The sequence below is a fragment of the Asparagus officinalis genome, chromosome 10 (assembly GCF_001876935.1).
Source record: "Asparagus officinalis chromosome 10, Aspof.V1, whole genome shotgun sequence".
Lineage (NCBI taxonomy): Eukaryota > Viridiplantae > Streptophyta > Magnoliopsida > Asparagales > Asparagaceae > Asparagus > Asparagus officinalis.
In genome coordinates this window covers 52,436,557-52,457,895 of record NC_033803.1, presented here as the reverse complement: position 1 = coordinate 52,457,895, position 21,339 = coordinate 52,436,557, and the positions used below count along the sequence as shown (strand labels likewise).

Genomic DNA, 21,339 nt, shown 5'->3' with positions numbered 1-21,339 from the left:
CCTGGATTCGTTTGCTTCAACATTTGCTCATACCTGTACAACAATGCCGCTTCTGGACATGTAAATAAATATAATACATTGGAACATAAGGGTAACATATTAACATTAAAGCGGCTACGATAAACATTTGCACACAAGTTATAAATTAACTGTAATATTTACCATCTTAATTGATCATAAGCCTCATAGCTATCACCATACATATCTTGCTGCGCTCTTTCTTTGGCCCACCATATCTTACTGTATTCAAGTCTCAATCCAAAACGAGTGAGGAAGTCCTTTTGCACATCAATTGGGCGGATTTCAGGTCGTGCCTTTAATACCGGTCGCAATTGGGCTGCTATGAACTTGCGAGATGCCCGTGATTGCCCTGACAAGCTAGAATGTTGTCCGCAACTGTGTTCATTCACAAACCTTTTGATTTCCATTCTTTTATCATTTTTAACAGGAGCTGCATAGAGCATCCAAGGGCATCCATACGTCTCCTTATATCGACAACAAACGCGGATACGTTTGGGTTCATTCTTTACAAATTCATATTCAAATTTTTTGGCGATGGAATAGTATTGCAAAGCTAGTCTCAATTCAGTCTCAATTCAGTTACGGTTTCAAATTGTTGCCCCTTTTCAGTTAATGCTGTGTGCCACCATTGAGGAATGCTCGAAGTGTTATTGAGAATATCATCAGCCCTCATTACAATCTTACCAGATGGAAAATCAGTTTGGATTCTCTCTGAATTGGATGCATTATGTCGAGTAGGACAACTATAATCTGAATTCAAATAGGCATCCCTGTTGCACAATTTAATCAAACAGTGAGATATCCTGCACACTATGTCAAATAATCTTCTTATAACTTAAGTTACCAGCACTATGATGAAAGTTAACAATATGCATGGTTAACACAGCACACCAAAAGTTAACTAACTGGGTGTAAATTTAACCATTTTGATTAAAACTTAACATAGAGCAGTGGAATTTAACAACAATGGACATGGTTAACACAGAAAGACGAAAGTTAACATGTTCAAGAAAAGTATAACATGTTCCAATGAGAGTTAACATGTTCATATAATAGTTAACATATATCTTAGATAATTAACCTGTAAGCTGAAGGGTTAAAATGTACCCATCAGCGTTGACAATTATTTTTCCCCAAAGTAGCATCGAAACCTGAAATCACAATTTCAACATCCCACATATACCAGTTTCAAGCAGAGTTCATTCTATTACTTACAAATCAGTAATAACTTTCTGTTTTTTCCTCAGTAGGACACTACTTGGCATCAACATCTTGCATTTTAATCAGAACAATTCTAGTTATTTACTTGCGTTCCAACGTGCACTTAAAATCATGCAGAATATAGCATTATCGCCTGACGGCACCATGCTCATCAACTCTTTGGAACCCGTTGGGGGTTGTTCAAATTTATGACGACAGTTATACGGTTACATTCAGGGGATTTAAAGCCCAGAGGGGTCATTGAAAGTTGACCAAAAGATAACGGTGTTTACATCACACTAAGCACAATGTTATAAAGAGTTTACTAATTACTTACATTTCCCTAATATCTTTCTGATTCTTCCCTGACGTGGAACACTCTACATTAACAGCAGCCTGCATATGAATCTCCGTACAACCAATATTTCGATTGTGCTCCAACATGCACTTCAGGTCATCTTCGTTCTCAACCGAAAAACTCAGGTTGGGGTGCCTCTCAGATTTATATATCAAGGAAAAAGATTCTTCAGGTACTTTCAATCTTTCAGCCACACCATATTTCAGTTCATAAAAGCTTGTTGTCGACATTAGCTTCATAAATATGGCATTCTCGCCTAAAGACACCATGCAAATCAAGTCATCGGCGGCCATTGGGTGGTTGAGAGTTATGAGGACAGTTATGAGGAGGTGAGGAGTAATTAAGGTGATTTCAACCGCATAGGCGTGGTTGACAGTTGAATAACATACCCTAATTTCATTAATGAGAGAGTGAGAGCTAGAACTAACCGATTTATAGTACCGTCTGATGAAGCAGCACAGTAATGAAGGGAGCCTATGCTTGTAGTTTAGATTTTATTTTCTTGTTAAATAGCCAAGAGGCTAGAACCCTCTTGCCTTAGATTTATTTCATGTTTATAGAGTAGATTTATTTTCTTGTATTTAATTCTTGTAATTTATTTTGTAGTTTAGATTTTGCAATTTTGTAGTTAGATTTTAATTTCTTGTACTATTCACCTTGAGGCTAGAACCCTCTTGGGTTTAGTTTTTCTTTTTGTTTATTTTTATTTTGTTTGATTCGCCTTTAGGCTAGAACCCTCTAGGGAATCACCCTTTTCTAAAGAAGTGGGTTTAATTTTAGATTAAACATATCTATAATTGAATCCATCATCTTTAATTTCTTGTATTTTCTTTTATTCTTGAATTTTATTTTTCATTCTTGATTTTCATTTGTTTCTCGATTTTATTCATTCTTGCCTTATTGATCACATTCATTCTTTGTTACATCCACTCTCACTTATATTTTGCGCCTATTTACACACCATTTTCACTCTCTCAATCTTTTCACAATCACATTCACTCATCACTCCTATTTGTCACGCACACAACATAAGAATCGATTTTATATTTTCTCCTACAAAACACCTTTCTCGTGGGATCGATATCTTTATACTATAACTTGACACGGTTGTGCACTTGCAACTTTTTGGTACATGTTTATGCCGCATCAGTCATCTTGGAAACAGCTCGTGAACGCGGGTTCAACGACAAGCACGAAACATGGTCCGGTGGGACCCGCGAGCTGACGGGCCCAGAGCTTTGGTCCAAGGCATATCGTCGTTCTCCCCTTTCTGAGTTACGGAATCTCTTTACCCAAATCAATGTCTTAATCAAGATAGTGCTCTATTTTTTTGTAATTTATGAAGGGAATCGATATTGGGTTTTTGTAGTTTTTCTTTTTCATTTAATTGAAATAGGATCTCCTTGGATTCTTGAACAGCAGTTTGGGTTCTCCTTTAATGCCTTTTTCTTGTGCGATTTGGTGATTGACAGAGTTCTGTATAAGAAATTAACAGAAATTTTCAGAAGCTCACATTGAATCTTCAGGCATATCGATATTTAGCTAAAAATTGAAGACAATGTGATTAAAAGTTGACAAAAGAATCTAAGAAGCTGTGAATTTGAAAGAGGGGACAAGGAAAATTAGAACTATGAACCATGCACCCACCACGGCCCCACCCTACAATCGAACCGCTCCATCGAGGTCAGCGACGCTGGCGACATCGCCGGGTACCTCCCCGAGGAGCTCGGCCTCCTGAGGGACCTGTCATAAACTCCAACAGGTTCTGCGGCACGATGCCTCAGACCTTCGAGAGGATGAGGTTCCTCTTCGAGCTCGACCTGAGCAACAATCGGTTCGCCGGCAAGTTTCCTAGGGTCGTCCTCTAGCTCCCCTCCCTGAAATTTCTCGACATCAAGTACAACGAGTTCGAGCGCAAGGTGCCCTCCGAGCCATCTTCGACAAGGACCTCGACGCCATCTTCATAAACCACAACAGGTTCGCCTTCGGCAAAAACATCGGAAAGCTGTTGAAAACTGGTTGTGAGCTGAGTAGTCTGGATTGTTAGTTCTAAGGAATGGAATGTTAGTTCTAAGGGCTGGACAGTTAGTTCTAAAGGCTGGACTGTTAGTTTTGAGGACTGGACTGTTAGTTCTATCAGCTTTCATGTTAGTTCTATCATCTCTTACGTTAGTTCTACCCGCTTTCATGTTAGTTCTGTTATCTCCTACGTTAGTTCTGTTCGCTGACATGTTAGTTCTGTCCGCTGTCATTTGCTGAAACTGTGTGTAAGCTGGGAGACTGGAAACAAGTTTGACGAAAGGAAGCTTTGAAGAACTGGACTGATATGCAAACTTATGCATCTATGTATGTTTATGTTGGATATTAGTCCGGAGCGTGTTCATTAAGCAAGTTGTTTGAACTGGAACTCACCGGCAAGCATCCCATGCATCCTCATTGATGACCAGTCTATTGAGATGCTTCATCTATTAGAGAGGACATTCTTACAAATTTGGTAAATGAATGAAATCTTGTCTGCAAATATTAGGAAAATATAACCTCTGACTTTGCATTTTCCTACAACCACATCTCAACAGTCTTGAACAAAATTTATCAGAGCCTCCCTCCCTCTTCCTCCTAAGGTTGGTATGTCCATAATGAAATAAAATCAAATTACATATCTAGACACAGAATTATCTGCCCTTATTTGATTAAGAAGTGAGACCTCTACTTTAAAAAATTGAGCTCTCTAGTTTCAATGGAAAGAGAAAAGTTGAGGGCCAATCGCAGCGTGTTAGTTCTAATTTTCAGCTATTGTTATTTCTAATATAAGCGTAAGTTCTTGTGGTATGTTAGTTCTAGTTGAGCCCCTGTTAGTTCTAGTGGTTCTTGTGTTAGTTCTAGTTATTGTCATGTTAGTTCTAACTTTCAGATAGTGTTATTTCTAATATAAGCGTTAGTTCTAGTGAGTTAAGTTAGAACTAACATGAATTAGAATTAGAACTAACATGAAGTGAGTTACAATCAACATAAATATGAGTTAGAACTAACAAAGAGCCCAAGAACCTAAAACTAACATGAATTAGAACTAGAACTAACATGCAGTGGGTTAGAACTAACATAAAGTGAGTTAGAACTAACAAAGAACAAGTTAGAACTAACATGAATTAGAACTAGAACTAATATGAAGTGAGTTAGAACTAATAAAGAGCAAGTTAGAACCAACATAAAATTAGTTAGGACTAACAAAGAGCCTAAGAGCCCCAAGGCCCAATCAAAGACTTTTAAATATATATTGTAGGTGTAGGGGTTTGAACTCTTGACCTCCTCTCCAAATTACCAAGCTTTACCACTAGACCAAGTAGCCAAAATATTAATGTTAGTTCCACTTAAAGTTAGCTCTTACTTGCCATTAGAACTAACATAAAATAAGGTAGAACTAACTTGAAATAAGTTAGAACTAACATGAGTTAGCTCATGATAGAATTTAAAAAATAACATAAATAACTAGAATTAGCTCATGTTTGTTCTATCGCAACTCATGTTAGTTCTAATTTTTACCAGCTCATGTTAGTTCTAATTTTTACAAGCTCGTGTTAGTTCTAATTTATTTAATGCGTTAGTTCTAGCGTAAATGTTGGGTCTAAACGTCATGTTAGTTCCAATTTATGTCATGTTAGTTCTAGCTTCTCCAGTGTTCGTTCTAACAGATATCGTGTTAGTTCTAATTTATTTAACTCGTTAGTTCTAGCGTAATTGTTGGTTCTAAACGCCATGTTAGTTCTACTTGATGATGTGTTAGTTCTAGCTTCTCCAGTGTCAGTTCTAACAGGTATCATGTTAGTTCTAATTTATTTAATGTGATATTCCTAGCGTAAGTGTTGGGTCTAAACGTCATGTTAGTTCTAATTTATGCTATATTAGTTCTACCTTCTCCAGTGTTAGTTCTAACTGGTATCGTGTTAGCTCTAATTTATGTAATGCGTTATTTCTAGCGTACTTGTTGGTCTAAACACCATGTTAGTTCTACTTGATGATGTGTTAGTTCTAGCTTCTCTAGTGTTAGTTCTATTTGGTATCGTGTTAGTTCTAATTTATTAAATGCATTAGTTCTAACGTAAGTGTTGGGTCTAAACGCGATGTTAGTTTTAATTTATGTCGTGTTAGTTCTACCTTCTCTAGTGTTAGTTCTAACAGATATCGTGTTAGTTGTAATTTATTTAAGTCGTTAGTTCTACATAATTGTTGGGTTTAAACGTCATTTTAGTTCTACTTAATGATGTGTTAGTTCTAGCTTCTCCAGTGTTAGTTCTAACTGGTATCGTGTTAGTTCTAATTTATTTAAGTCATTAGTTCTAGCGTAATTGTTAGGTCTAAACGTCATGTTAGTTCTACTTGATGATGTGTTAGTTCTAGCTTCTCTAGTATCAATTCTCACAGGTATCGTGTCAGTTCTAACAGAAGCTCAACTAGAACTAATATAGCCACTAGAATTAACGCTTATATTAGAACCAACACTAGCTGAAAATAGAACTAACATGAAATCAGCTAGAACTAACACGAGAACCACCAGAACTAACATGAGCTCAACTAGAACTAACATAGCCACTAAACATGGTATAAACAGATTAGTTCTACTTAAAGTTAGCTCTAACATGAATTAGAACTAAGTTAGAACTAACATAAAATAAGTTAAAACTAATATAAAATAAGGTTTACCACTAGACTAAATAGCCTAAAGTATTTATATTAGTTCTACTTAACATTAGCTCTAACATGAAATAGAACTAAGTTAGATTAGTTCTACTTAACATTAGCTCTAACATGAAATAGAACTAAGTTAGAACTAACATAAAATAAGTTAGAACTAACATTAAATAACTTAGAACTAACATTAAATAACTTAGAACTAACATGAGTTATTGCTCATGATAGAGTTCAAAAAAGGACGAAAAATTTCCCCCTTTTTTCCATCAGATCGCATTAATGGGCGTGACTTTCCATGTATTTTGTGGACCAGACGTCTGGGGAAGATAAGTAGAGGGGTAATTTCGGATTTTTTTTAAAATACAATCTCTTTTTTTATACTGCTAACGTGGAGGGCCTTGAAATATTAAATTGTACTTTTTGGGGCTGAATCATATGGGCCAAAATACAAGGGGCGGGCCACATGAACTTTCTCATTTTGGGGCCTGGACACATTTTTCCTAAAAAAGAATGAAATGAGAAAAGGAGGAATGGGGAAGAAGAGATAGAGGAGAGCGAATAAGAAGTTAAAATAATAAATTTTCTTTGGGACCCCAAAAAGATTATTAGTTTGTATATAGGTCCAAAGATAAAAAGGAATAGAAATATTCATAAGGGTCCTGTTGTTCAATAAATTGCAACCAGACCCAGAAAATTTAGACTTAGTTAGGAATTAAGCTGGGTAAATTGCTAAGGTTGGCAATAAGTTCACATATACCCTATTTTAAATTTTTATTGATTATATTTGAATTTATCAACTCTAGATTATGAATTGATGAACCTGTAATATGTTTGTCCTAAATTAATAATTAGTCTTATATCTTATATTATAGGCTCTGGTTGATATCCAGGGAACTAATATTTTGGGGAAGTCGTGTCCACAAGAGGTGAGTTCATTTTTCACTAGTATTTTATAATATAAAATTGCATGAGTATTGTAATTGATTTATCTTGTGATCGAAAAATAAATAATATATCATTTTCATGTATATAAACTTAAAGGTGATTTGATTTACTTTTGTTGTGGCCTAAGCCGTAATACGATGTTGATTTCGTATAAAATATGAAAAAAATTAATTTGATTTTATATGAATTATGAAAAGTGAATTTTGGTTCTCATGCGATTTCAAATAATTGTGGGAATTGCTTTATTTGAAAGCTTTTGAAGAAAAGAAATATTTTGAATGTGCTTTGACAGTTTAAGGGATTCAAAGAATTTCTGTGACTTAGTATCTGATAAAAATAAAGAAAAGTAAAATCCGTAAACTGTTTTAACTGGGATGGAGAGTTCACCCTCGTACACTTCATTTAAAAATATTTGTAAATTCTGATAAGCACGGTATTTCTGATTTGACTAGTGATTCTCGATGTTTTCAAACCCTCAAAAGTCAATTATGAAATGATTTTGCCTGCCATATGGTGAATGCACCTTTATTTGTTTTGGTCAGTAACCTATGACAGTGTTAGGTGCATTCGATTCCCAAGAATTATCTGTTATCTAATGTGTTTTACGTATTCCCATGCTACTGGGCTATAATTCGTAGCCTTAGTGTGATATATGAGGTGACTATTGTGTTTCATGAATTACTAGCCGAAAATGTGGAGCTAAGTGCTATACGGGGCTAAGTACTACACCGTGTGGACGTGGTGGGAGCCACCTCTAGAGTCCACATCGCCTGACAGTAATAGATTTGTGATTTTAAGATTTGAGAGTGAATTCGAAGAACAATTCATCGAGATTTAAGATTCTGACAATTGACTGTGAAATTGAGAAAATAATAGTCCTATGGTTTTGTACCCAATTTAGTAATTTCTTTTCTTGTTAATGTTTACCTTGATTCGAAAGGGTTTGATTTTAATAAATATTATAGTATATTCAGTTACACATAAGAAAGAAAATATAACTGTTGTATTCTTTCTTGTAGATGATAATATTATGATATTTGGATCGTATTTTGCTATTTTTGAATTTCTGGTGCAAAACTTATAATTCGTTATTCTGGAAATTATTCTTATTATTATTTTGTTAGTTATCTAGGAACTCTAGTGGGAAATGTTCTCACTGAGCTCTAGCTCACCCCGTCATTTTTTAATTTTTTTCAGATCCAGTGTAGCTTCATACTATCCAAGCTTTTGGTTGTGGCGTTTAGCTGAGAGGCGTTATAGGAAAAGCCCCTTTTTTGAATGTTACATATAATGAAGACTATGCTTTATTTTGTGAAATGCTTATGACGATGAGCCTGTGAGTTGTAAGTACCGATTATATACATATATATAGTTTCTCTGAACTTCTATCATTAGCAGATTTATGAACATCATGAGATAAACTATGTGATAGGAAGTGTCAGGCTTGACCAGTGCATAAGACTTGTCTCGTGCACGGGTCGCTGCTGTCGCATACCCCGTATTTATGAATTTTCGCTGCAGTTTCGGGGCGTGACACAGTGCCTTTTCTTGCCAAAATCAGAGAACCCCAAAGGAAGTTTGCAAATAATGCTTGAATCAAGACAAAAACTACCTTAGGGATGGATATAGCAGAAAGTAAGTGTATAGGCATGCTGCTCAAAACATGCCTAACAAGAATTAGCATTCCCGCAACACTTAGCAATTTGCAATGCCACCCTTGCAGCCTATCTTTGGTTCTGTCAATGAGTGGTTGATAGAAAATAATTTTTCTATGTACTGGGCCAATAGGAACCCTAAGTAATTTATAGGGAATTTACCTTTGGAAAATATCAAGGTTCTTTCCACCACCCTAATCCTGGACAAGGAAGCTTTTGAGGGCAAATAAAAATGGCTTTTAGATTCAATCTTGATGTCTATTCTTGTTGCGCATGAAATTACTACACTGTAGGTTATGTCAAGGACAGATGAGTTCCTTCTGGCAGTGTAAGAATCTTTGGTTCTTAAGGGCTACAAAACTATTTCTCAATTGAAAATGGAGGATATGTGTTCATATCAAATAATATGATATATAGTTGAATTTAAAAGCTCGAAGGTGGAATGAAATGTGTTTAGAAGAATATTAGGGTAGAGGTATACAAAAATTGATAGTCATAAGATTTAGGTTAGTTTGCCTGCAAAGCTTCCAAATATAGTATTAAATCGTACTCAGCATAACAATTTACATGCCCGTTAGGAAGAAGAAATGACTCAAAGATTTAAAGTTTCCACGTTGGCATCATCTTAGATATTGAATCGAACATGTTTAATTATGCTAACAATGAGAAGACAGGATGCTTGTGAGGCCAATGATTAGACGTTGCAATACATAATTTGGAAAACTATAGCTGCAAGAATTTTAATGATTCCCTATTCACGTTAATTACAAGATTTTTGTTAAACAAATCTGCAATTAAATGTTTGTCAATTTGATTGTAATTTGTAGATATTAATGGAGGAGAGAAACCAACACGACAAACAAACTTCAAAAACATGGGGAAAAAATGTAAAATTTAGAGGGTGATGCATTACAACGTGCTACTTTCCAGAAATACATTAATAGCGCACACCAAGAATATTCTTGAAAAAAAAAATGTAAATCTAGGTAAGGACCTAATGATTGCTAGCTGACTTAATGAAATAACCGAAACTGTTGCCAAAAGGGGAAAAGGATATAAATAAATCAAATTAAGCATAATGTAAATTAGCACAAGGGTTTAAGTAATCAAGCACTAGAAAGAGGCTCTAATGTAATACCTGAGGAGTTGTAACTGGACTATTTGCACAGCCACGGCTATTAAATACAACAACCCGCCAGCCTTTATTTCGTGCTCGCATAAGCATATGTCTCACATATGTGTCATCACTTCCTCCTGTTAGACCAGGCTGAAAACAGTAGAATACTTTTAGTTGTCAGTAGTGAGGAGAATAGTTTTTCACAGGTAGATGCGTGTGCATGCACAGTAGATGCGTGTATATGGCACACTCAAACTGAAATCTACCTAGATTGTCATTTCCATTCCTGGTAGAATTTTTATTTTTAGATAACATAATGTCACAAACATTTTCCATTCACATAAAAGAATAGTACTATGAGATGCTAGGGAATCTGTAGCTTGGTTTTTCATTCTAAACACCTAAAAAAGTTTCTATAATTGAGCTTAGCAAGAAACCATCAAAGAACACAACTTCTGGCTTTTGGATTTCAAATGGACTCATTTGTATGGCACCGCAAAAATTGATTGGAGATGGAATGCCGGTCAAGGATCTATTAGTCAGCAAGAACTCGTTCAATTAAGTATCTAACTATATTCAAAATGTTGTAACACAATAAATTTCTCATATTATCCCTCCAATAAAGGGGGGTGAACAAGGAAAACTTGGGCCTCTTAATCCGCTAATTGTCGAAATCCTCCTTCACTCTAGCATGCACACTGAAACAGCTCCCAAAAACCCTCTAGGGAAAGTTTTTCTAGGGTTTAGGGTTCTGGTATGCCCTCCAACGTCTAAGCTTCTCTCCAAATTGGTAAAGAATATAGTAAAACGCGGTAAAAACCCTAGCAAAAGTTAGGTTAGGAAAGTTACCACTCTTCATTACCTTATATAGAATGTTATGCGGTTGTGATAAAAGTAGTAAAAGCTAACAGGTTTCCTCATTGGAATGGCTGGAGTAAGGCGGCTTGTACATAGACTAATCCTTTATTTCTTAGAGGGGATGGGACACAGATTTTAGACACGCGTTCAGATGGATATTCTCCCATCCGGCTAATGATAAAGATAAAGTGAACCCTATTCATGGTGAATAGAACTCAATCTTCACGGTTAGGGTCTTCCGAGCACTCTATTTGGGGTCACATTCCCAAGATCTCTTTACGAGAGATGAGTATTGATGACTTGTTATCGCCTCTCACGTGTTGGCAACCTGAAGGGGTATTAATATTGATGTGGTATATAAAATATTTTTATGGTATGACAGTGGCCATACTAGGGACATTTTATGGGATATTAGGTCATCTCCTTCACATCATTTTGCTAACCCAGCTTCATTTTGAGGCCCCCTCATATAAGTCTGTATCTTTCTGATCACGACTTCAGGTGGGACTCCCTTTGTTGTCATAGTCAGCTCAGAGGAAGAGGGCATTATGTAGGTTATTGGTCGGTGTCAATCATCCTAGCTACGGGTATCTTGCTAGTTCTAGATTGATCGAGCAAAAGAGAGTTTAGGCTCAAACCAAAAATCTGCAAGCTTCCTCAAAAGTTCTACAAACAATATGCCAGAGTTCGCCGACAATGTGAGGTCCGCCTGAACGATGAGTTTCGCCAGAACTAGGGCGTTTTTCTCGGCACTAGCATTGTTCATCAAGCCTGAATAATAATTCAAATCATCCAAGGAGATTAGAGCATGTGCTATACGATGAGCACGGTCTTGTCGTCGCCTCTGTTTGGTCCTCTTTGAGAGAGGAGCGTTCCTACCGACAGTGAAGGCATAATCTGCGCCAACAAGAACTTTGGTATCCTCGGAGACAGGATTTTGCGTGGATTGCTTAACAATCCAGCGAGTGACTCTTCGGCTCGTCCCTTTTGCTTTATGGCTTGCATCGATAGTCTTGAGAGGGATGGAACCCCTAGAAATTGTTCGGATAGAACTCTCAGGCACTACAGCCTTAGTTCGCTGGGACCGACTCACACGCAAGATTTTACGACACTTACGTGATGTTTTGCCACCAAGAGAAGTAGAAGATAAGTATTCTTCATACTTGGCTTGATCGAACTCAATGATGAGGGACTCAACGGTAGTCCCTGCAGCAACCTCGTTGAACTGCGTCATCACCAGTTCATCTGACGGAATTGTTTCTCCTACTGTGATCGCCATCTTCTGTAGGTCATAAAAGATGATTCTGAATTTGTATTTGTTGGTATTAGTATTGGGTTATTAGGTTTAGGTCCATTAACCTATTACCCGTATGAGTTATGTACTCCTATATATATAGCCCTATGTAGATAAATAAAATTGAGCACTTCTGATTTATCTTTTCTAACATGGTATCAGAGCAAACCCTCCAAACCCTAACCCTAGTTAAAAAAATCACACTGTAGTCCCGAACCCTAGCCGTCGCTACTACTCGAAGCTTCTCTATGCGCCGCCATCACCCACCATCTTCTTCCTCTTTGCCGCCTCAAATCTCGCTTGTCACTGCCGCCCTTATTGCCATTTGTGCTCACCGTCGTCGTCATTGCCTCAAATCTCGCCACTGCCACTCTCTCCTCATCCTCGAAGCTTCTCTGCTCACCACCACCACCCACCATCTTCTTCCTCGTCGCTCTCTCTGCCAGCGGTCGTCGCTGGGGGTTTGAAGAGGATTGTACTTTGCTCCTCTGTAGCTTCTCCAAAACCCACCCTCGTGGGACCCACTCCTCTCTCCTCTCCATCTCTGACCCCTGCTCGCCTCTCCCCTCACAAGCTCCCATTGGGCTTCTCAAGGATTCTTGTGGAGTTGGGATGTGTTTAATCTTTGATGTCTTTGCATAGTGTGACTGCTTCAGCATTGCTCATCTCCAAGCTCTCTTCAAAGCCTGGGGGGTGGACTTGGCTCTCTGAAGGAATTGCGACACCACTATAACAAGGTCGATGAACTCCGCTCTCTTTGCTCACTACCACCGCAGCCCTTAGCCGCTGCTCTTAACATTCGGGTTCCCTTTTTTAAACCTTCGGGTTCCATTCTAACCTTCGGGTTTCTATTTTTTAAACCTTGGGGTTCTATTTAAAAAAAAAAGGTTAAGATTCTTATGCTACTATCCTGTTCTGTAACGATGACAAGATCTGACATCTCTTTTACTGCCATTACTACCCTTGCTACAGCTGAGATTTCTACACCCAAAGTTGTATTAGGAACCACTGTAAAGTTAAATGGCACCAACTATCTCCTTTGGGCACAGGCCTTTCGCATCTTCATTGGAGCTCAGAACAAATTGGCTCATCTTCTGACCCCACCTCCTGCTTCTACAGATCCTACATATCCCGCATGGATTCCTACTGACTATTGTGTGATGACTTGGTTTCTTAACAGCATGAAAGCACAGATCAGTAGCAGTGTCATGTTCTCGATCACTGCTAAGGAGATGTGGGATAATTTAAAAATTATATACGACAATAACAAGAATGCATCTCGTATGTTCGAACTGTATGAACGATTTTTTTCACTTCAACAAGGCGGTCACTCTATTCCTGAGTCTTTATTCGACGCACTATATCTGATTTGGTGATTCTGGCCATATATGTTGATGACATCCTGCTGATTGGGAGTGACCTTACTACTTAGCAGAAACTAAAGAGTACCTTTCACATCACTTTGTGACCAAAGATATGAAAAAACCCAAATACTTTCTTGGGATTGAGATTGCATATCAAAAAAAATCGTTTACTTCTATCTCAAATGAAATATGTATTAGATCTATTAGGAGAAATGGGTCTTTTGGGGTGTAAGCCAGCAAGCATTCCAATGAAGGTGAATGTGGATTTGTGGTGTGATAATAGTCCTCTCATAGATGATGTAGGTCAATATAGGAGATTGATTAGAAAGTTGATCTACCTTACTATGACCAGGCCTGATATTACCTTTATAGTGAGAATACTGAGTAGGTTTATGCATAAACCAAGAGAGGTTCATTGTACAGCGGCTCTGAGGATTTTAACGTATGTTAAAAGTTGTCCTGGAAAAGGATTACTGTATAAAAAACATGGACATTTACACATCCCTGTCTTTTTTGATGCTTGGTATGCCAAAGACATAGGAGATGGTCTATTTCTGGGTTTTGTACCTTTATCGGAGGAAATTTGGTAACTTGGAGGAGTAAAAAACAAGATGTGGTATCTCGATCTAGTGCAGAGGCAGAATACAGAGCTATGGCTCACACTGTCTGTGAGATGATGTAGTTGTAGAAACTGTTGACAGATATTGGTTTTACTCAACCTGGATCTATGCTTATGCATTGTGACAACCAGTCAGCCATCTATATTACAAAAAATCCACTGTTTCATGAGACAACTAAACACATTGAGGTTAATTATAATTTTATCAGAGATACTTGGGAATAGAAAATGATCTCTCTTTAGTTCACTCCGTCTTCAGAACAGTTAGCTGACATTCTCACCTAAAGTTACCTCACCTAAGGTGTTTTCCATTTTGTGTTAACAAACTGGGCATGATTGATATATATGCTCCAGCTTGATGGGGAGTGTTAGTATTAGTATTGGGTAATTGTGTGTAGGCTCATTAACCTATTGCTCGTATGAGTTATGTACTCCTATATATAGCCCTATGTAGATGAATAAAATTGAGCACTTCTGATTTATCTTTTCTAACAGTATTGCTTGATTTATGTATTACAAAATAGAAATTTCTTTTACACAGAAGAAGAGAGAATAGATCTGATCTCTCTTTTATTTAACGTGGGATCTTTGGAGCGAAAAGATGTTTCGCTCGATACTTGAGTCGAGTTTGTTTTCCGTTAACGATTTGATCAAAGTTGTAAATAAACTACCTCGCGTGGTAGAAATTTTATCAGAGTCCACGTACCCGAGCAAGAATGCTTGAGAGTCGAGTGCATAATTCTCTTAATGCTCCCCTCCTCCTTTTTCTCCTTTTTTTGATAGCCATTAGTAGCTATTTATAGAGGAGAATGGTGTGTAACTGCCTCCTATGAATGTGGGAAGTGCGCGTAACCACTTCCACATTTTAAACCTTAGTGGCCGACTTGGTCAAGCAGTGCAGGCGGACTTGATGTTGCAGGCGGACTTGGCAAGGTTAAAGGCGAGTTAGAGCATGCAGGCGGACATTGTAGGCAAAGTTAAGTGTTCAGGCAAACTTAACTCCGCATGAGCCATTCTGGCGAAGCTTGATCCATTCAGATGAACTTAACTCCGCACGAGTATTCAAAGTTATCAGGCGAACTTAGCTTTGTCGGCGAAGTCGAGTATTCAGGCGAACTTGACTTCGTTCAGGCGAACTTGAATGCTCATGCGATGTTCAATGTTCAGGCGAACTTCAAGTGATGTTTAGTATTAAGGCGAACTTCGTTCTTTGCGGGCGAACTTCACGAGAAGTTCAGCCTTGCAGGCGAACCTTTGAGCTTCTTTGCTTGTTCTAAGTTGTTGTGTCTTGTTGCACAACTCGTCCATGTCCAAAAGCTTCCTTTGTTAGGGATAGAGGCAATTTTACTTGCCTACGAACCATAGACCTATTCTAACAAGGCTCTGTGACGTACTGGCTTAGAATCTCATTGTGTTAAAAACATTGTAAATTGGCAGGCCATGCCAGTATGTCTCTATTTGAAAAAGAAAACTCGCACTTGTCTCTTTTAACATAACTTTTCTATATTTTAAATTACTGTCTTAGGTATCAATAGACATGTACAGAAACATGAAGTTCATATGAAAACTACAACGTTAGGAATGACCACTTCATACTTCCTAGCATAAGTTGAACTTACTGATAAGGAAATACGCATTAGATACAATACAACAGAATATCCATATAAATATTGCTCAACATTACAAAATCTTCATTTGTGCTAAGTTGGAAGCTAATGTCACCAAAAAAAAAACTGAAAGAAAATCGGAGTTTTTCTCCCTGTATGTCACGAGAAAGTCTGTGAAGTGATGACGGTACAAAAGTACAATAGCTAGCTAGTTTCTGGTAGTGGTCAGTGAGGACTAGTTTATAACCAGTTAGTATGAATAATGGCTTGTTCCGGATGTCTTTGAAAATGGCTATTATATCACGGTTTCGAGCATGTTCCAGAGTCAAAATGTTAATATTCGAAGGCATGGTACAGTAATTCCCATCTCTCGTAACTCCATCTCATTCCAAACATTCAATAAAACTAATGAAAGTGAAGTTGCAAGTTAACACGTAATTTGCACCATCAAAATCTCCGCTAAAAGATAATCGCAGACCTGTGCTTTCGCTATCCACGTCTAAACAGGACTAAAGGAAACATCAAGACATTTTATGCTAAATAAACAATTGCAGATATATTAAAACAAGACATATTTTTTTTAATACTGGCTAATCAACTATAAAAGAATAAAGAATTTTAACAGTGAGCAGTATGAAATCAAACCAGTAGAATTAGCACCGGGGATTCAAAGGGCAGCTGGCGATCATCAGCTGAGACCCAATCGAGGGCGACGGCCCCATTGTCTTTTGTCCTCAAGCACTCCCGGCGAAAAGTCACGGCAGGGAGCGACCGAAAGAACGCGGCGAAGATGGTCTCTACGTGGCGATTCCAGGCGACGAGGGGGTCCGATGATCTCAAGGTTGGAGGAAGAGAGCGGGAAGGAGTCGATGGGGTCGGGGTTAGAGTTTGAGAGAGAGGAAGAGGAGAAGGACATTAGAGTGGGGGCTAGCAGCGAGCGAGGTCGAGGAGGGGATGAGCAGAGAGGATTGGCCATATTTGGTTGGCTTAGGCGTATCAATTACTTTTTATAATCAATTAGGGGCTGTTTGGATGTTGAGGAGGCTTGGGGTATTTCTGATATCTTGTCAGCTTTCCACCCAAATCGCACCAATTTTTTTTGAATTGGGTGGAAAGCTGCAAATGTTAGTGAGTGGCTGCTAGGAACAGCACTGAAAAATTTCTGACATCTTGTCAGCTTTCAACTCTTTTCCCACTCAAAATATTTGAACCAAACAGCCCCTTACTTTTTATAAAAGGCAGAACCCAAAACCAACAGTAATCCCAATAAAATATCCACTTTTATTCAATTTTTAAATAAATAAATAAAATTCAATAATTTTTTAACCGGTTTCAAGTTTGATTTTCAAAATTCAAAAACAAACAACTGTTCTCAACTTGAAAGCGAAAAAAAAGGGGATAAAACAGTCTCTCTCTCCGTCCTTCACCGACTAAAAAAAATCTCCAAATCTCAAAAACCTCCTCCAAATGGCGCTCAAGGCCGAGAAGAAGCCCGTGGTGAAAAAGCCCGTCGTCGCTGCCGAGGTCGAAGAGGAGGCCAGGGCAGAGAAAGCCCCCGCCGGCAAGAAGCCGAAGGCGGAGAAGCGGATCACATCGAAAGAAGCGGGAGGAGGAGGAGACAAAAGCAAGACGATGAAGAAGAAGAAGAAGAAGAGGAGGAGGAGGGGGAGGAGGAGACGTACAAGATCTACATCTTCAAGGTCATGAAGCAGGTCCACCCCAACGTCGGCATCTCGAGCAAGGCCATGGGTATCATGAACTCCTTCAAAATCTTAAATGCCCAACTTTGGTGAGTCCTTTTCAAATCTAAATTCGAATTATTTTACTCTAAAATAGGCAAGGAAAGACTCGGCTTGCTAAATATTACGTCCTTCTCGAAGAATCAGAGAAGCACAAGGTCGAATACGAGGTCTGATCTCTTCCCCTTTGCATAAACCTAGACATTTTCTTTGATTTTTGTTTTAATATTTATCTTTTTTGTTTAATCTGTTAGGTTCATGGGTTGGTGGTCATATTTTACGAATTTAGGATACTATAAAAGGGATAATTTAGTTGTAGAAAGACGGTGAGGAGTTCTAGAATGTAAAGGGGTTCCAAATAACAAGATAAAAAGATGTGATGCAACTTTATTAGCATGACCATGTGAAGAGCTGATAATGTAGAGCATTAGCTGCCTAGAAATCCTGGGAGTAACCATTTTCCTTTTCAAATCTAAATTTGGATCTAAGTAAAAAATTTCATTAACATTCAATGGTTTTCATTTAAACTCTATGTGAATACAAATTTATTTTCTCTAGAATTTTATCAATATTTGCTGTTGTCGATTTGATGTGGGTTTGAGGAAAAATAAATGAGTTCTGATTTTTATGGGAAGGATTGAGAATTGCGGGAGAAAATACACAATGAAAGGCATCTGATTTTGCTCTAATTTTGCGGGAGAAATGTGGGAGGAATGCTACATGCAATTCTATAATTCAAGCTTTTTTAGTGATTAGCTTGAGAAATTTATCTCTCTCAATCTTTTTTTTAGGGGATGTGATGTCAGGATCAACAAGGACAAGGTACACTTCTTGATTAACTTGAGAAATTTACTTACTTTACGGTTACAAATCGAATTGAATTAAATCGAATTCTGAAATTCCTTATTAAATAAATAAATTATTATTATTATTATTATTAAAGGAAAAGTAAATCAGATTTTATTATGATTTTTATAGTCTCTATTCAAAGTTGCTCATGTTGAACAAAGCTTTAGAGAAAGATTTTTCAGAGTAATGTGTATTCAAGTAGATTCGAGTTACTACATCATCATTGTAGCATTTTTTTGGGTGAAAAGAATTGCTTGATTTTTCCTTCTCTATTTGTAGTTACTTGGTTTAGATTAGAAATTAAAAAAAAGATGATAGTTGAACTTTAAGTAAAACAACATTTATCATGATATTTCTAAGCTTTCCCTCTTTTACTATTTCCATAGAAGGTTAGGTTGGAAGAGTTGTAGGCTATTTATTGCATGTATAAGATAACATGATCATTTAACTTCTAATATATGCTAAATTAGCATCACCATGTTGACGATTCTTTGATTCCAAGTTATCTCTAATCTTCAATTATCGTTCTGATATTGATCACCTCCTACGTGCATTTCATCAAATAGGCTCAGGAGAAGTATTTATCACATGTAGAAGGCACAAAAGCTTACATAGCTATCATTATCCAGGATTAGTTAGTTAAATGTCATTCTTAAGCTAGGTGATATTTAAAAAGTTTGCTCGAAGATCATTTTACATGTATGTCCTTTAAGGAACCTTATGTCAATTAAGTTGATATAATTAGTTTCTGTACCTATAGAAGCTATACGTTATGCAATTGTTTTCCCTAATTTTCATTTGTTATCGAGTATTTAATATTTTATCAAAGTATGCATTGCTTTCTAACCTTTTTCCGTTTTATATTTAGTTGACTTATTTCCTTTTTTTAACAATTATAGGTTCAAGATTCATTGATCCTAACAAGCCTATTATTCTTCTTTATTATCAAATTGTTTTCCCTTATTTGCATTTGTTATCATCTATTTTTCAATATATTTACAAACCTTTATGTGGTTGTGATTGTATAAATGGTTTCTGTGGTGTTAACTGAATAGAATATATATTGAAAATTTCCATCTTGGCTTACAAAATGTGTAATTAAGTTTGATTCATATTTGATTTAACATTATGATTACTCTTCGTTGATAAGTTTGATTGAACAATAATACATATTTGATCATACTAATAATTTGATATTCAACTTTATAGGACACTCACTGTTAAGGGACAATCAGACATACTAAGATGTCAAGGTTCAGTTCATTGCTTGAAGAGAGAAAGATACATGTGATATCCAAGTTCAGAGTACTTAACGCATTTGGCAATTACAAAACAACGGAAAACAAAATATTCATCAACGACAGCAATAAAAGTGTACTTTAATATTGAGGAAGCAAGAGTCAAAAACTTACTACAAAGGTGATAAGGTTACACTATACATTATTGCCACTTTGTGTAAAAAAAATTAAATTAATGAATTATGAACTATCTTATAACTGATAATAACTTATTGATTATACATGTAGGAATACTCATAGTGAGAACAACTTGTAGTTAGTGACTTCATCTGTCAATTTCTCTGATACCCAACCAGAATCAATGAAGGCTTCAGAAACAACAATTTATGAATTTGTATATTTCGATACTCTAGGAAATTCACAGGTAATACAAATCTATCAATTTATTCAAATTATAAGTATATAATTGCTGACTACATGATAACACCAGCTCTTTCAATTATAGGACTACTTTTTCATTTGTGATGTGTAAATCATTGGAGTTGTGAATGAGCTAGATTGGCGTTATGTTGGATGTCTAGAATGTGCAAAAAACACCATCAACTTTAGGGAAATTTTGGTGTAGATCATAATCATAGGGAAGTAATGGCGCAAATCAGGTACACATTCAAATATACATTTCCTATTCATAGTTACAAAGCACATGAAATTTTATTTAATATATTTAACACGTTTATAACTACATTAATCAAAATGAAGGGACTGTGAAGGCCTTTTTCTTTTCAAATTATTAATATGAATACTAAGTTATTACGAATATATTGTAAAACACATTATAAAGACTATGAAGGAAATCTATTCGATAGGATAGTAAACAAGTTATAGGAAGATGTCGATGTGAAGTTCAATTAAAATAATTGATTAAGAGTAAGATTGTATTACAACTTAACAAGAAGTTTACACACATAATTATTCAAAAAATGAATTATTATTTCTTACATGGATGATGAGTGCATGGTCAAGTCATGGAATATGCTGGCAATTGACTTTCACTCCAAAATTTTAAATCATGATACAAACAACGTCATTTTTGTGGTAAGTAGAGTTTTAGTAAAAAAACTTCAAAGGTAAATTTTAAGATCACAGTATTCTATATTTAACATTAATAAATATAAATATTCATTAATAATGTGTATGCATCCAATATTCAGTAATATATTAGCGAGGCAATATATTACATCCAATATTGCTATTGTAAACTTCATGGCGAGGCAAATAATGAAAAAAATGGCCTTTTCTGAGCACATTCTCTCTAATTTCTTTTAAGCTTTGGTTTCAGCTCTTGGGTTTCAGCTCTTGGTTGGCCTTTGGTTAGTTAGCTCTGGTTTCAGTTTACATTGTCAAGGATTGATATGTTCCAACTGTCCCATAAGTATTATGCATTTGGTCAGCTTTGGTTTCAGCTTTTGGATTTTAGCTCTTGGTTGGCCTTTGTATGGCCTTTGGTTGGCTAAATACCCATATTGGTATTTTAATTCAACCCCATTTACCAACAAGGTATTTTAATTAGGAAATTCGGCGATAAGACATTTTAATTGAATAAAATTACCATTTAGGTCCTTTTTCTCATCGGCGGCCACTTTCCCGGCGAGAACTCATCACGTGCGTTGCACGTGGGGGCTTAATCTGTGTTTAAGATGCTGATGTGGCTCTGTTTTCTGACGTGGCAGGGAATTAACCCTCTACTGTTCATCATCCCCCGCCTCTCTCTCTCTCTCTCTCTCTCTCT

At 36.8% G+C, this 21,339-nt stretch overlaps 1 protein-coding gene across 1 annotated transcript; it reads right to left on the bottom strand.

Moving 5' to 3' along the window:
• On the bottom strand, positions 609-17,668 carry LOC109826737 (embryogenesis-associated protein EMB8-like). Its single transcript, XM_020393752.1, has 4 exons — positions 17,592-17,668; positions 16,370-16,559; positions 10,004-10,132; positions 609-791 (listed from the first exon to the last, which is right to left on the bottom strand). Exons 1-4 carry the CDS (start codon positions 17,666-17,668, stop codon positions 765-767), a joined length of 423 nt encoding a protein of 140 aa, XP_020249341.1. The 3' UTR covers positions 609-764.

Coding starts and splice junctions, on each gene's coding strand:
- LOC109826737 (XM_020393752.1), bottom strand. CDS start 17,668: ATGTCTAGGTTTATGCAAAGGGGAAGAGATCAGACCTCGTATTCGACC. Junction 10,133..16,369: donor CCCCGGTGCTAATTCTACTG/GTTTGATTTCAT, acceptor TACTGTTTTCAG/CCTGGTCTAACAGGAGGAAG. Junction 792..10,003: donor GTCCAGTTACAACTCCTCAG/GTATTACATTAG, acceptor ATTGTGCAACAG/GGATGCCTATTTGAATTCAG.